Below are 15,007 nucleotides of genomic sequence, written 5' to 3' on the forward strand. Positions count from 1 at the left end.
CACCAACTCCCGGAGTTCACTTAGACTCACATCCATCGAGTCTGTGATGCCATCCAGCCATCTCATCCTCTGTCATCCCCTTCTCCTCCTGCACCCAATCTTTCCCAGCATCAGAGTCTTTTCCAATGAGTCAACTCTTCACATGAGGTGGCCAAAGTACTGGAGTTTCAGCTTTAGCATCATTCCTTCCAAAGAAATCCCAGGGCTGATCTCCTTCAGAATGGATTGGTTGGATCTCCTTGCAGTCCAAGGGACTCTCAAGAGTCTTCTCCAACACCACAGTTCAAAAGCATCAATTCTTCGGCTCTCAGCCTTCTTCACAGTCCAACTCTCACATCCATACATGACCACCAGAAAAACCATAGCCTTGACTAGACGGACCTTTGTTGGGAAAGTAATGTCTCTGCTTTTCAATATACTATCTAGGTTGGTCATAACTTTTCTTCCAAGGAGTAAGCGTCTTTTAATTTCATGGCTGCAGTCACCATCTGCAGTGATTTTCAAGCCCCCCAAAATAAAGTCTGACACTGTTTCCACTGTTTCCCCATCTATTTCCCATGAAGTGATGGGACCAGATGCCATGATCTTTGTTTCCTGAATGTTGAGCTTTAAGCCAACTTTTTCACTCTCCTCTTTCACTTTCATCAAGAGGCTTTTTAGTTCCTCTTCACTTTCTGCCATAAGGGTGGTGTCATCTGCATATCCGAGGTTATTGATATTTCTCCCAGCAATCTTGATTCCAGCCTGTGTTTCTTCCAGTCCAGCATTTCTCATGATGTACTCTGCATATAAGTTAAATAAGCAGGGTGACAATATACAGCCTTGACGTACTCCTTTTCCTATTTGAAACCAGTCGGTTGTTCCATGTCCAGTTCTAACTGTTGCTTCCTGACCTGCATATAGGTTTCTCAAGAGGCAGGTCAGGTGGTCTGGTATTCCCATCTCTTTCAGAATTTTCCACAGTTTATTGGGATCCACACAGTCAAAGGCTTTGGCATACTCAATAAAGCAAAAAATAGATGTTTTTCTGGAGTTCTCTTGCTTTTTCCACGATCCAGCAGATGTTGGCAATTTGATCTCTGGTTCCTCTGCCTTTTCTAAAACCAGCTTGAACATCAGGAAGTTCACGGTTCACGCGTTGCTGAAGCCTGGCTTGGAGAATTTTGAGCATTACTTTACTAGCGTGTGAGATGAGTGCAATTGTGTGGTAGTTTGAGCATTCTTTGGCCTTGCCACTCTTTGGCATTGCCTTTCTTTGAGATTGGAATGAAAACTGACCTTTTCCAGTCCTGTGGCCACTGCTGAGTTTTCCAAATTTGCTGGCATATTGAGTGCAGCACTTTCACAGCATCATCTTTCAGGATTTGAAATAGCTCAACTGGAATTCCATCACCTCCACTAGCTTTGTTCGTAGTGATGCTTTCTAAGGTCCACTTGACTTCACATTCCAGGATGTCTGGCTCTAGATGAGTGATTACACCATTGTGATTATCTGGGTCATGAAGATCTTTTATGTACAGTTCTTCTGTGTATTTTTGCCACCTCTTCTTAATATCTTCTGCTTCTGTTAGGTCCATACCATTTCTGTCCTTTATCTAGCACTTGGATGCAGTCTCAAAAATGACAGAATGATCTCTGTTCTTTTCCAAGGCAAACCATTCAATATCACAGTAATCCAAGTCTATGCCCTGACCAGTAATGCTGAAGAAGCTGCAGTTGAACAGTTCTATGAAGATTCACAAGACCTTCTAGAACTAACACCCCCAAAAGATGTCATTTTCATTATAGGGGACTGGAATGCAGAAGTTGTATGTCAAGAAATACCTGGAGTAACAGGCAAATTTGGCCTTGGAGTACAGAATGAAGCAGGGCAAAGGCTAACAGAGTTTTGCCAAGAGAACATACTGGTCACAGCAAACACTCTCTTCCAACCACACAAGAGAAGAATCTATGCATGGACATCACCAGATGGTCAATACTGAAATCAAGTTGATTATATTCTTTGCAGCCAAAGATGGAGAAGGTCTATACAATCAGCAAAAACAAGACTGGGAGCTGACTGTGGCTCAGATGATGAACTCCTTATTGCCAAATTCAGACTTAAATTGAAGAAAGTAGGGAAAACCACTAGACTATTCAGGTATGACCTAAATCAAATCCCTTACAATTATACAGTAGAAGTAAGAAATATATACAAGGGGTTAGATCTGATAGACAGAGTGCCTGAAGAACTATGGATGGAGGTTCATGACATTGTACAGGATGCAGGGATCAAGACCATTCCCAAGAAAACAAAATACAAGAAGGCGAAATGGTTGTCTGAGGAGGCGTTACAGGTAAGAAGAGACATGGAAAGGCAAAGGAGATAAGGAAAGATATACCCATTTGAATGCAAAGTTCCAAAGAATAGCAAGGAGAGATAAAAAAATCTTTCCTAAGTGATCAATGCAAATAATAGAATGGGAAAGACTAGAGATCTCTTCAAGAAAATTAGAAATAGTTGCTAGATACACAAAAAAAGCAGGAAAATGAGTCTGATAATCAAGAGAAAAATCAATCAATAAAATAAGACTCAAAAATGATGAAACTAGTGAGTGAGTTAGTGAAAGTCACTCAGTTGTGTCTGACTCTGCAATCCGAAGGAGTCTGCCAGGCTCCTCTGTCCTTGGAATTCTCCAGGCAGGAATACTGGATTGGGTAGCCTTTCCCTTCTCCAAGGGATCTTCCCAACCCAGGGATTGAACCCAGGTCTCCCACATTGAAGGCAGATTCCTTACCGTTTGAGCCACCAGTGAAGCCCATGAAACTAGACTAAGATTCTAAAAAGAGTTATTTTAATGTGCTCAAGAATTTAAAAAGAAAGCATGAACAGAATGAGGACAGAAATGAAAAATATTTTTATAAGAATCAAATGGACCCTATGAAGATGAAAATTATAAAATCTGAAATGAAATGTTCACCAGGTCAGTTTACCAGCAGACTAAATACTGCCAGCAGACTAAGTACTGCAGAAGACAATATTCAGTGAAATTAAAAAATAGCAATAAATAAAAAACTACCCAAACTGAAGCACCGAGAAAAAGACACTGAAAAAACTGAACAGACCTCAGTCATGTGTGATGCAAAATCAAATGGTCTAAAATACATGTGATTGGAGAACCAGGAGATAGAGGGAGAAAGGCAGGAACAGAAAATGTAGTTGACATAATATTGCTGAAAATCATGCAAATTTAAAGAAAATTGTAAATCCATAGCTTCAATAAGCTCAAAAAAACCACAAGCAGGGTAGACACAAAGAAAATCATAGAAAGCCTCATGATAATAAAATTGCCAAAGACCAGAGATATAGACAAAATCTTAAAAGCAGAGACTGAGAAAAATAATACATTTCCTACAGGGAAACAAACATAAAAATATCCATGGGCATCTTGTCAGAACTGAAATATGCCAGAAGACAATAGAGCATCATTAAAATGCTTAAAGAACAAAATCATCTGTCAATTTATAATTCTATGTCCAGTGAAACAACACATTCAACTTAAAGCAAGAATAAAGGTGATCTTTTTTTTAAGGAAAACAAAAAAGTTAGAATAATTTGTTGTTAGCAGACATGTATATAAAATACTTTTAGAAAATTCTGTAGCAGAAGGAATATACCAGATGGAATAAAGAACTTCAGAATGGTAAATAAAAAATAACTTTTCTTTGTGGTTTTTAATTTCTTTAAAATGTCTGATGCATGATACAGCATGCTTGGGGCTGGTGCACGGGATGACCCAGAGAGATGTTATGGGGAGGGAGGTGGGGGGGGGGTGGTTCATGTTTAGGAATGCATGTACACCCGTGGTGGATTCATATCAATGTATGGCAAAACCAATACAGTATTGTTAAGAAAAATAAAGTAAAAATAAAAATTAAAAAAAAAACTAAAAAAGAAAAGAAAAATAATTGTAACAAAAAGGATTTTACAAATAGAAAATATTTCTCTTATGGTCAAATAAAACATTTTTGCTGGTAAAAAAAAATACAATTGACTATTTAATGTATGTTAGTGTGAAATAATAGGAGAAGGCAATGGCACCCCACTCCAGTACTCTTGCCTGTAAAATCCCATGGATGGAGGAGCCTGGTAGGCTGCAGTCCATGGCATCGCAAAGAGTCAGACACGACTGAGCGACTTCACTTTCACTGTTCACTTTCATGCATTGGAGAAGGAAATGGCAACCCACTCCAGTGTTCTTGCCTAGAGAATCCCAGGGATGGCAGAGCCTGGTGGGCTGCCGTTTATGGGGTCGCACAGAGTTGGACACGACTGAAGCGACTTAACAGCAGCAGCAGCAGCAGTGTGAAATAACAAGAAACACAACTATTGATAATCCTCAACTTACAATGGGGTTACATCCCAACAAACCCATCCTAAGTTGAAAATACTATTAAGTTGAAAATTCATTCCATACATCTCACTTACTAATGTCATAGCTTAGCTTAGCCTACCCATAATGTGCTCAGAACACTTACATTGCCTATAGTCGGGAAAAAATCATCTAATACAAAGCCTGTTTTATAACAATGTGTAGAAAATCTCATATAGTTTATTGAATACTATGCTGAAATGAGAAACCAAATGATTGAGTGCAGATGAGTGTAAGAGTATCAGTTATTTACCCTTGTGATCTCCTGGCTGATTGGGAGCTGCGGCTCTCTATAGAATATGTCATCTCATATCTCTAGCCTGGGAAAAGATCAAAATTCAAAATGAAGAATGGCTTCAACTGAATGCTTTTTTGCACCACAATAAAGTAAAAAAATAAAATAAAATTGTAAATTGAACCATTATAAATCAAGGACCTTCTGTATTGATCTCTGTCCCAGTTTCTGCTAATATTTGATCTTTGACCTCAATTCCTGACACAGAGCTCCTAAAACCCTTAGAATTTCCTAGGTGATAGGAGTATCTTTTGTCTAATGAGGTGACTTTTGGTGGACTTGGGAATAGGAGCTGGTCAATAGAAAGACTAAGCCATAATTAGAAGCTTGGAACTTTTATCCCTAATACCCATCCTCTCAAGAGGGGAGAGGGGCTGGAAGATGAGCTAATAATCGTTTATACCTATGTGATGAAGCCACCATAAAAATCCCTAACATACAGATTTTGGAGAGCTTCCAGATTGGTGAACACATCCATGTGCTGGGAGGGTGTCGTACCCTAGCTGCATGGGAACAGAAGCTCCTGTGTTTGGAATCCTTCCAGACTTCACCCTATGTATTTCTTCATCAGGCTGTTCATTTGTAACCTTTATAATAAACTAATAAGTGTAAGTAAGTGTTTGTTGAGTTCTACACCACATTAGCAAATTATTGAACCCAAGGGAAGGAACTGGAAGAACCTCTGCTTATATCTAGTTGGTCAGAAGTACAACTGACAAACTGTAAGGGTACAGAAGATTTGAGCAAACACTAATATATTTGATCTAACTGCCTGATATAGAACAACCCCACAATAACTAGAGAATATTTCTTCAGAGGATATGCAATTCACTAAATTGGTAATATGCCAAACCATAAAGCAAGTATCACAAATTCCAAAGGACTGAAGTCATACATAGTACATCTTCCGATGACAGTGAGGTTAAGCTAGAAAACGAGAATAAGAAATATAAATGGAAAGTAGGGTGGGGTGGGAGGCAGGAGGGAGGTTCAGGAGGGAGGGGACGTTTGTATGCCTATGGCTGATTCATGTTGATGTATGGCAGAAACCAACATAACACGGTAAAGCAATTATCTTCCAATTAAAAATAAATAAATTTTAAAATACATATAAGTAGAAAAATTTCAGAATGTTTAGAACCTAAGCAATAATTTGTAACAACTTATAGATCAAAGAAGTAAAATAAATTTGAATTGGCTGATAAAAATACAGTACAATAAAATGACTAGACTGTAGCTTTAAATGTATGTGTTACATAAAAGAGAAAAGTTGAGAATTGATGCTCTAAGATCTATTAATACTTCAAGAAACTAGAAAAAGAGCCACTAAATGAACCTAAGGAAACTAAAAGGAAGAGCATACTCAAGATAAGAACAGATTATGAAAGACAATAAAAACAAAGCAGAAATATTAACAAAGCAAAAATCTTTTTCTTAAAAAGATGAATAAAGTCGATAACCTCTCTCAAGAATAATTAAGAAAAAAGAGGCAAAAAACACACTTACCAATACTTAAGATAAAAAGTTCTACAGAGTATTAAAGGGAGCTACTAACCAAAAACCATTTTGTGACAATAAACTTGAAAATTTAGATAAAATAGACAGACTTAATGGAAAACATAGCTTACAAAACTAACATAAGAAGAAATAGAAAATTCTGATTATTTATATATCTATCAGAAGGAACACCCATACACTGTTGGTGGGAATATAAATAGGTACAGCCACAACAGAAAACATTATGGAGGTTCTTCAAAAAATTACAAACAGATATGATCCACCTTTCCAGTTCTGGATATTTATCCAAAGAGCACAAGATACTAATTTCCAAAGATATATACACCATACTATATTCATCATAGCATTATTTTCAATAGTCAAGTTATGAGAACAACCTAAGTGTCCATCAACGAATGAAAAGAAAGATGTGGTATATGATAGAATTCAGCCTGCCTGCTAAGTTGCTTCAGTTGTGTCTGACTCTTTGCTACCCTCTGGACTAGACCACCAGGCTCCTCTGTCCATGGGATTCTCCAAGCAAGAATACTGGAGTGGGTTGCCATGCCCTCCTCCAGGGGACCTTCCTGACCTAGAGATCAAACCCCTTTCTCCTGCATTGAAGGCAGATTCTTTACTGCCAAACCACCAGGGAAGCCCATATGATAGGATCCATGAAAAGGGATGACATCTTGCCATTTGCAACAGCATGGATGGACCCTGATGATTTTATGCTAAGCGAAACAAGTGAGAGGGAGAAAGACAATTGCACATGATATGGGGAATACACAATGCAACTGGTGTGGGGAATACAAAAATAATTGAACAAGTCAAACGAAAGCGCATTAAAAACATGTAAATACAGAGAACAGAATAATGATTACCAGAGGGAAGAGGGTAGGGGGAGGGAAAAATGAGTAGAGCAGGTCAACTGTATGGTAATGGATGGAAACTAAAACTTTGGTAGTGAGTATGCTGTAGTGTATATAGGGGTCAAAATATAATGTTGTACACATAAAACACATAATGTCATAAATCAATAAATATAATCTATAGCAAATAATATATTTAGTGGTAAAATACAAGCCTTCTGATACTAGGTTAAAAGACAATGATGTAAATAGCATTCCACTTCTATTTAGCATTATTTAAGAACAACAGACTGGTTCCAAATAGGAAAAGGAGTAGGTCAAGGCTGTACACTGTCACCCTGTTTATTTAACTTATATGCAGAGCACATCATGAGAAACGCTGGGCTGGAAGAAACACAAGCTGGAATCAAGATTGCTGGGAGAAATATCAATAACCTCAGATATGCAGATGACACCACCCTTATGGCAGAAAGTGAAGAGGCCTCTTGATGAAAGTGAAAGAGGAGAGTGAAAAAGTTGGCTTAAAGTTCAACATTCAGAAAACAAAGATCATGGCATCTGGTCCCATCACTTCATGAGAAATAGATGGGGAAACAGTGGAAACATTGTCAGACTTTATTTTGGGGGGCTTGAAAATCACTGCAGATGGTGACTGCAGTCATGAAATTAAAAGACGCTTACTCCTTGGAAGGAAAGTTAACACCAACCTAGATAGCATATTCAAAAGCAGAGACATTACTTTGCCAACAAAGGTCCATCTAGTCAAGGCTATGGTTTTTCCAGTCGTCATGTGTGGATGTGAAAGTTGGATTGTGAAGAAAGCTGAGCACCGAAGAATTGATGCTTTTGAACTGTGGTGTTGGAGAAGACTCTTGAGAGTCCCTTGGACTGCAAGGAGATCCAACCAGTCCATTCTGAAGGAGATCAGCCCTGGAATTTCTTTGGAAGGAATGATGCTAAAGCTGAAACTAATACTTTGGCCACCTCATGCGAAGAGTTGACTCATTGGAAAAAACTCTGATGCTAGGAGGGATTAGGGGCAGGAGGAGAAGGGGACAACAGAGGGTGAGATGGCTGGATGGCATCACAGACTCGATGGACGTGAGTCTGAGTGAACTCCGGGAGTTGGTGATGGACAGGGAGGCCTGGCGTGCTGCGAGTCATGGGGTCGCAAAGAGTCAGACACGACTGAGTGACTGAACTGAACTGAACTGAGGAGGTCTCAGGCAGTACAATAAAATTAAATAAAGGGTATACAAACTAGAAAGGAAGATGTCAAATTGTCTTTATTTTCAGACAACATGATTATGTATGTAGAAAATGTCACAAAAAAAAATCTACTAGAATAATAAAAGAGTTTAGCAACCACAACATAAAAAGTCAAGTGTGTTTCTATATATTAGCAACTGAAACTCCAATACTTTGGCGACCTGATGCAAAGAGCCAATCCATTGGAAAATACCCTGATGCCAAGAAAGATTGAAGGCAAAAAGAGAAGTAGGTGCCAGAGGATGAGACGATTAGATAGCACCACCAACTTAATGGACATGAATTTGCGCAAACTCCAGGAGACAGTGGTGGACAGAGGAACCTGGTGGGCTGCAATCCATGGGGTCACAGAGTCAGACATGACTTAGTGACTGAACAACAACTGAAAATAACAATTAAGAAAGCCGTCCCACTTATAATAGCAGCAACAACAAAATAGGAAACTCTCAAGGAACACTGTTGTTCAGCTGTTCTTAAGGAATACATTTAGCAAAATATGTGCAGGAAGTACACACTGAAACCCAAGAAAACTTCAGTGTTGAGAGATATTCCATCTCCATGGACTGAAAGACTCAGTAGGTATCAATTTTCCATAAATTATTTACAGATTAAAAACAACCTCAATCAAAATCCCAGTAGGCTTATTTGGTAGAAATTGACAAGCTAAACTTTTTTGGAAACACAGAAAACCCAGAATACCAAAAATAATATTTAAGAACAAAATCGGAAGACTCCCACTATGTGTTTGCATGACTTACTCTAAAGCTATAGCAGTCAAGAGAATGTAAGGATAAACATACAGATTAATGAAATAGAGTAGAAAGTACAGTGGTAAACCCATACATTTAGAGTCAACTGATTATCTATGAAGATGCTACAGTAACACAATGAGCAAAGAACAGTCTTTTTAATAAGTGGGACTGTAACAGTTGGATGACCATGGTCAAAATCTTTGACTTTTATTTATACTATACAAAATTAATTAGAATTGGATTGTAGACTTAAGCTCCAAAGCTAAAAACTGTAAAATTTCTGAGAGAAAACACAGGAGAGAGCCTTAGTGACTCTGGGTTTAGAAAGATTTCTTAACTCTAACTCAAATTATAAAAAAATTAATTTGTCTTCATCAAATGAAAAGCTTCTATTTTTTTGGATGATGGTGAAAATGAAAAGACAGTTGACTAGCTGGGAGAAAATATTTGCAAACACATATCTGATGAAGGAGTTATATCCAGAATTTTTAAGAACTCTGACTAAATAGATGGTTATAGATTGTTCTTAGATTTGAAGACAATATTCTAAAGCTATCAAATGTCTCTAACTTAATCAATTTAAAACTGTATCATTTATAACTGTACACACAAATATTGAATACTGGGCATATATGTAATGAAAATTGTACAAGATTACCACAACTACAAAACACTGGCAGAAATTGCGGAAGTCTTCAGGAATGTATTATGTCCCTGAATTTGAAGGCTTAATATTGCAAAGATGTTAGTTTTCTCCAAATTTATCCCTGGAGCCAATGCAATACCAGTCATATGCCCAGAAAATATTTTTGTGGAAATTGATGAATTGTTTCTGTAAGTCATATGGAAATGCAAAAGGCCAAGAATATCAAACAATCTTGAAGAGGAACAAAGTGGAAAATTTACTTCAGACTATGAAGATTTATTATAAAACCACATAATGAAAACAGTGTGATTCAGGTGCGAGGATGGAGAAACCAGTGGAAGAGAACAGAAGTTTCAAAAATGAACCTGCTTCATTTATGACAAGTGTCATTACAATGAGGTGAGGGCAAAGGATGGCCTTTTTAATAAATGCTGCTGAATCAATTGGATAGCAACATGGAAAAAAAATAAACCCTCACCCTACTTCTCAGAATATATCAAAATCTATGCTATGTTGGTCACAGATTCATTTATAAAAGATAAAATAATAAAGCTTCTCTAACAATGTTGGACAATAGAAATCCAATTTGAGCCATGTAAGTCCTTTGAAATTTTCTAGTAGCCACAACAAAAAATGCACAAATAAACAGACGAAATTAGTCTTAATCATATGTTTAGCTCAAATTTCAAAAATGTTATCATTTCAATGTATAATCAATGTAAAAATATTGAGATCTTTTACATTACTTCATTCATACTAAGACTTCAGGATCTGGTACATATTTTATAATTACAGTACATCTTGATTTAGATAATACATTTTTAATAGTTAAAGTGAAATGTAATCCTATCAAAAGAAAAAAGTTGAGTCGAACAGAAAGATATTTTATATTGCTTCAGTTGCAAAATTTAAATCCATTAATATTCAATAAAATTCAAATTTAACTCCTCACTCACTCACACTAGCTATATCTCAAGTGTGAAAGAGTGAGTACCATACTAGACAGTGTAGTTCCAGAAGGTAACATACAACAGTATCTTTGTGACCCCAGAAAAGGGAAAGATTTCATAAACAGGAAGCAAAAATCAGCAATAAGGGAAAATACTGCTAAATTTGACTTCATGAAAATACATGCCTTTGTTTATCAAAAACATCTTTAGAGAGTGAAAAAGTGAGTCAAAGGGTGGGAGGAGATATTTTATATAATGTATGAAAAATATTTATATATATATATCTGACAAAGGGTTTATATCGAGAGTCTACACAGATTACAAACTAATAAGAAAGGGACTGACTACACAATGAAAGTGTGGACAAAAGACGTGAATAGACACCTCATACAAGAAAATACCTGTCAATACCTAAGCATATGAAATACACAGCACCATTATCACGCAAATGCCAATTAAAATCATAATGAGATACCACCCCACACCCGTAAAAATAGTGACATCAACAAAACAAAGCTGAGACTACAGAGTATTGGCAAAGATATGGGTGAAGGCGAGTTCTCATTTTCTGCTGGAGGGTATATATATTGGTACAATCACTTTAGAAAACCATTTGACAGTATCTGCTAAAGCAAACCAATCATGCTTAACCCCAGGACCTAGCAATTCACGCCCAGGTACTAGTACATACTGACAATGATTCTCTTTCTTCAAGGCCAAGCTCCCTTGAGCCCTCTTCTCAACTAGACCTCAACCTTGGCCCGTAGTAACTATACTCTCAACACAAATAGTTTAGCATACCCACTTCTTCCTGTATGAGAAAGTCTTAAACACAGTTTAAGTTTCTAACAGCTCAGTCCCTCTTAAAGTCCTTGCCTGGAAAACTCAAGACTGATGAATTTATTGTTCATTTTAGCCAACATCTGTCTATAGGCTCCTGACCATCTTTTCTTATAGTCTTTACTAAAAAATGAGGTTACAACTATCAGTCTTTCTCCTGTCCCTTTGAGAGGTATATGTACCTCCTACCACTGAGGAGGACCAGAAAGCCAGCCCTTTCAAATGCAGTTATCAGGAAGGATAGAGCCTGTCTTCTAGTTTCTGGGGGAGGACAGAATCCTAACTTCAATCTCTGCCAGCTAACAGACCCAGCTGAGTAACAAGCATTTACACTAAGGAACCCTGTGGGATTTCTCACTTCCCTGTCTCTGCTGAGACCCCACTTATCCCTCTCCCTGCTTCCTCATTCTGTCACACACCCAGCCACCTCTGGCAAAATCAAAGCTGAATTATACTGAATTCTCTCCCTCGCTATAACATCAAATTACTAATTAAACTCTGTCCTTACCATTCTAACTAGTATCTGGTTTTATCTTTGACAATACCCAACAGAAACAATATGTATAGGGATGCTGAAAGCAGCATTCTTCACAACTGGGAATGACCTAAGTGTCCAGCATCAGAATGCACCAATAAAGAGTGGCATATTCATACAAGAGGATAAAATGCAGGGGTGGAAAAGTGGGAACCACTGCCATGCAGATTGACAAGGATCCCCACCTCCCCCTGCTATGCCCATAATGTTCAGTGAAAGAAGCCAGGCCCCAAAGAGCACATACTTGTATTAGTCTTCCATTGCTGTGGGAGCAGTGGACACCACAGCACCCACTGATTATCTCATAGCCGTGTAGGTCAGAAGTACAGGTCTGGCTTCACTGGGTCCTTGGCTCAGCGTCTCACAGTCTGCCGTTGAAGTATCCACTGGGCTGGGGTCTCCTCTGCAGTTAAGAGTTCTCTTCCAGTTCATTCAGGTTGCGGGCAGTGTCCAGTTCCTAGTGGTTGTAGGACACAGAGTCCATTTCTTGCTAGCTGTCAGCTGGCTCTAGTTCCTCAAGGCCTTTCAGAAGGGCCCAGCTCCTTGTTCAGTTCTCACCCAGCTGAGTGAGTGAAATGTGAGTCAAATTCGCTCAGTCGTGTCTGACTCTTTGCAACCCCATGGACTATACAGTCCATGGAATTCTCCAGGCCAGAATACTGGAGTGGGTAGCCTTTCCCTTCTCCAGGGGATCTTCCCAACCCAGGGATCAAACCCAGGTCTCCCACATTGCAGGCAGGTCTCCTACATTGCAGGTGGATTCTTTACCAGCTGAGCCACAAGGGAAGCCCAAGAATACTGGAGTGGGTAGCCTATCCATTCTCCAGCGGATCTTCCCAGCCCAAGAATCAAAGTGGGGTCTCCTGCATTGCAGGCAGATTCTTTACCAACTGAGCCATGAGGGAAGCCCTGATTAAGTTAGGCCTACTCACCTCCCTTTTGATGAACTCAAACTCAATTGGTCTGGAATATAATTACATTTGCAAAATCCCATAAGTTAAGCAGCAGAATGAGATCCATCATATCCACATCTCACCAAACTCAAGAGGATGAGATTATACAGGGCAAGTATGTAGGAGGCAGGCAGCATGGGGCCCTCTCAGAATTTTGTCTTCAAGACTGAACAATGCAACTTTTATCAAGTGAAAAAACTGCAAAAGTAACCTAAGAGGACAGAAGTCAGATGGTAAGTACTTTTGTTGGGTGGCACGTGTATTTGGGGAGACACATGACGAAGGCTTCTGAATGCTGGTAGTCTTCTACATCTTGATCTCCAAGGTGACTACACAACTGTGCTCTTTGCAAAAATTCATCAGTTTTGCACTTAATATTTGTGTGTGTATTTTATACTGCAATAAATATTTTACACAAAAATTTTAAAATAGGTTCTCAGGGTGCTTTGTTTATTTACATATAGGAACAAAAATTAGCATTAAAATTGTTGGTATGAAACTGGCACTGGCATAAAATGCTTGAAATTAGTTTATGCCCCAAAGTAACTTAAAGACTGAGAGGTTTATGTCTACATTAGTTTACTTGGCAAAATATGTTGTAAAAATAAGAAAAATTAAATATCAGCTGACTCTTATTCAAGTGATCGTAAATTTGAGGTTTTGAAAGTTTCTCACTTTCCATTTGAATACTGTTTCTCTCTCCACTTTATGGAAGTGTGCAGCAGCAAGTTAAATGTAAACTGAGCTGTGAGCACATGTGTGTGTGTGTGTGTGTGTGTGTGTGTGTGTGTGTGTGTGTGTGTATGGTGGGCTGGGCAAGGGCAAGGAAATACAAGGAAACTAAAAGGACCTAATTTGATAGAGTAGGTAAAATCTTTACATTCTTAGGATACTGACTTAAGAAGACCTCAGAAACACAATGCTCTTTAAAAAAAAAATTTATTGGAGTATAGCTGCTTTACAATGTTGTATTAGTTTCTACTGTACAGCAACATGAATCAACTATGCATACACATATATCGCCTCTTGTTTGGATTTCCTTCCCATTTAGGTCACCACAGAGCAGTGAGTAGAGTTTCCTGTGCTACACAGTAAGTTCTCACTAGCCATTCATTTTAACATTGTGCGTGCATGCTCAGTCGCAACTGACTCTTTGCCATCCCATCGACTGTAGCTCACTAGGCTCCTCAGTCCGTGGGATTTTCCAGGCAAGAATATTGGAGTGGGCTGTCATTTCTTCCTCCAGGGCATCTTTCCAAACCAGGGATAGAATCCGTGTCTTCTTGGGTCTCTTGCATTGCAGACAGATTCCTTACTGCTTGAACCATCAGGGAAGACCCCTCTGTATACATCGGGTGTATACATAGTGTGTATAGGTCAATCCCAATCTCCCAATTCATCCCAGTACCCCATTCCCCCCTTATTGTCTATACGTTTATTCTATATGTCTGTGTCTCTATTTCTGCTTTGCAAATAAGTTCATTTGTACCATTTTTCTAGATTCCACATATATATGTTAATATATGATATCTATTTTTCTCTGACTTACTTCACTCTTTATGTCAGCTTCTAGGTCAATAAAGACTGTTTTCATGACCACATCTCTGCAAATGGCACAATTTCATTTCTTTTTATGACTGAGTCATGTTCCATTAAATATGTGCCATGTCTTCTTTATCCATTGATCTGTTGATGGACATATAGGTTACTTCCATGTCCTGGCTATTGAAATAGCAATGGGTACAGGTATTAATTTCAGAGCTGGTCAGCCTTAACCTAATTCCGTCCTTTGCATTCCCATTCTGTTCTAAGGTAAGGAATTCACATTATTTCTTTAAGGAATATAAATTAATGAAGGTCTCCATGATGAATAAGTCAGGAAAATACATTTATCCCAAATTCAAAAAAATATTTATTTATCTATTTTTTACTGCATCGGGTCTTAATTGTGGCTCAGGAGCTCAGTAGTTGTGACTTAACTGCCCT

The 15,007-nt window shown here is 38.3% G+C and overlaps 1 protein-coding gene across 16 annotated transcripts in view; it reads right to left on the minus strand.

Moving 5' to 3' along the window:
- MICAL2 (microtubule associated monooxygenase, calponin and LIM domain containing 2) overlaps nucleotides 1–15,007 on the minus strand; it is a 240,788-nt gene that overhangs the window by 40,612 nt on the left and 185,169 nt on the right. Inside the window, exon 32 of one of the 16 annotated variants that reach the window (XM_069554365.1) lies at nucleotides 12,313–12,525. The exons of the other annotated variants lie outside the window; for them this stretch is intronic. Within the exon in view, the coding sequence (XP_069410466.1) occupies nucleotides 12,497–12,525 (29 nt within the window). The 3' untranslated portion in view covers nucleotides 12,313–12,496. Of the gene's footprint in view, nucleotides 1–12,312; nucleotides 12,526–15,007 lie in introns of those variants that run through there. 16 annotated transcript variants of the gene reach the window in all.

The sequence above is a fragment of the Ovis canadensis genome, chromosome 15 (assembly GCF_042477335.2).
Source record: "Ovis canadensis isolate MfBH-ARS-UI-01 breed Bighorn chromosome 15, ARS-UI_OviCan_v2, whole genome shotgun sequence".
NCBI classification, from domain to species: Eukaryota; Metazoa; Chordata; class Mammalia; order Artiodactyla; family Bovidae; genus Ovis; species Ovis canadensis.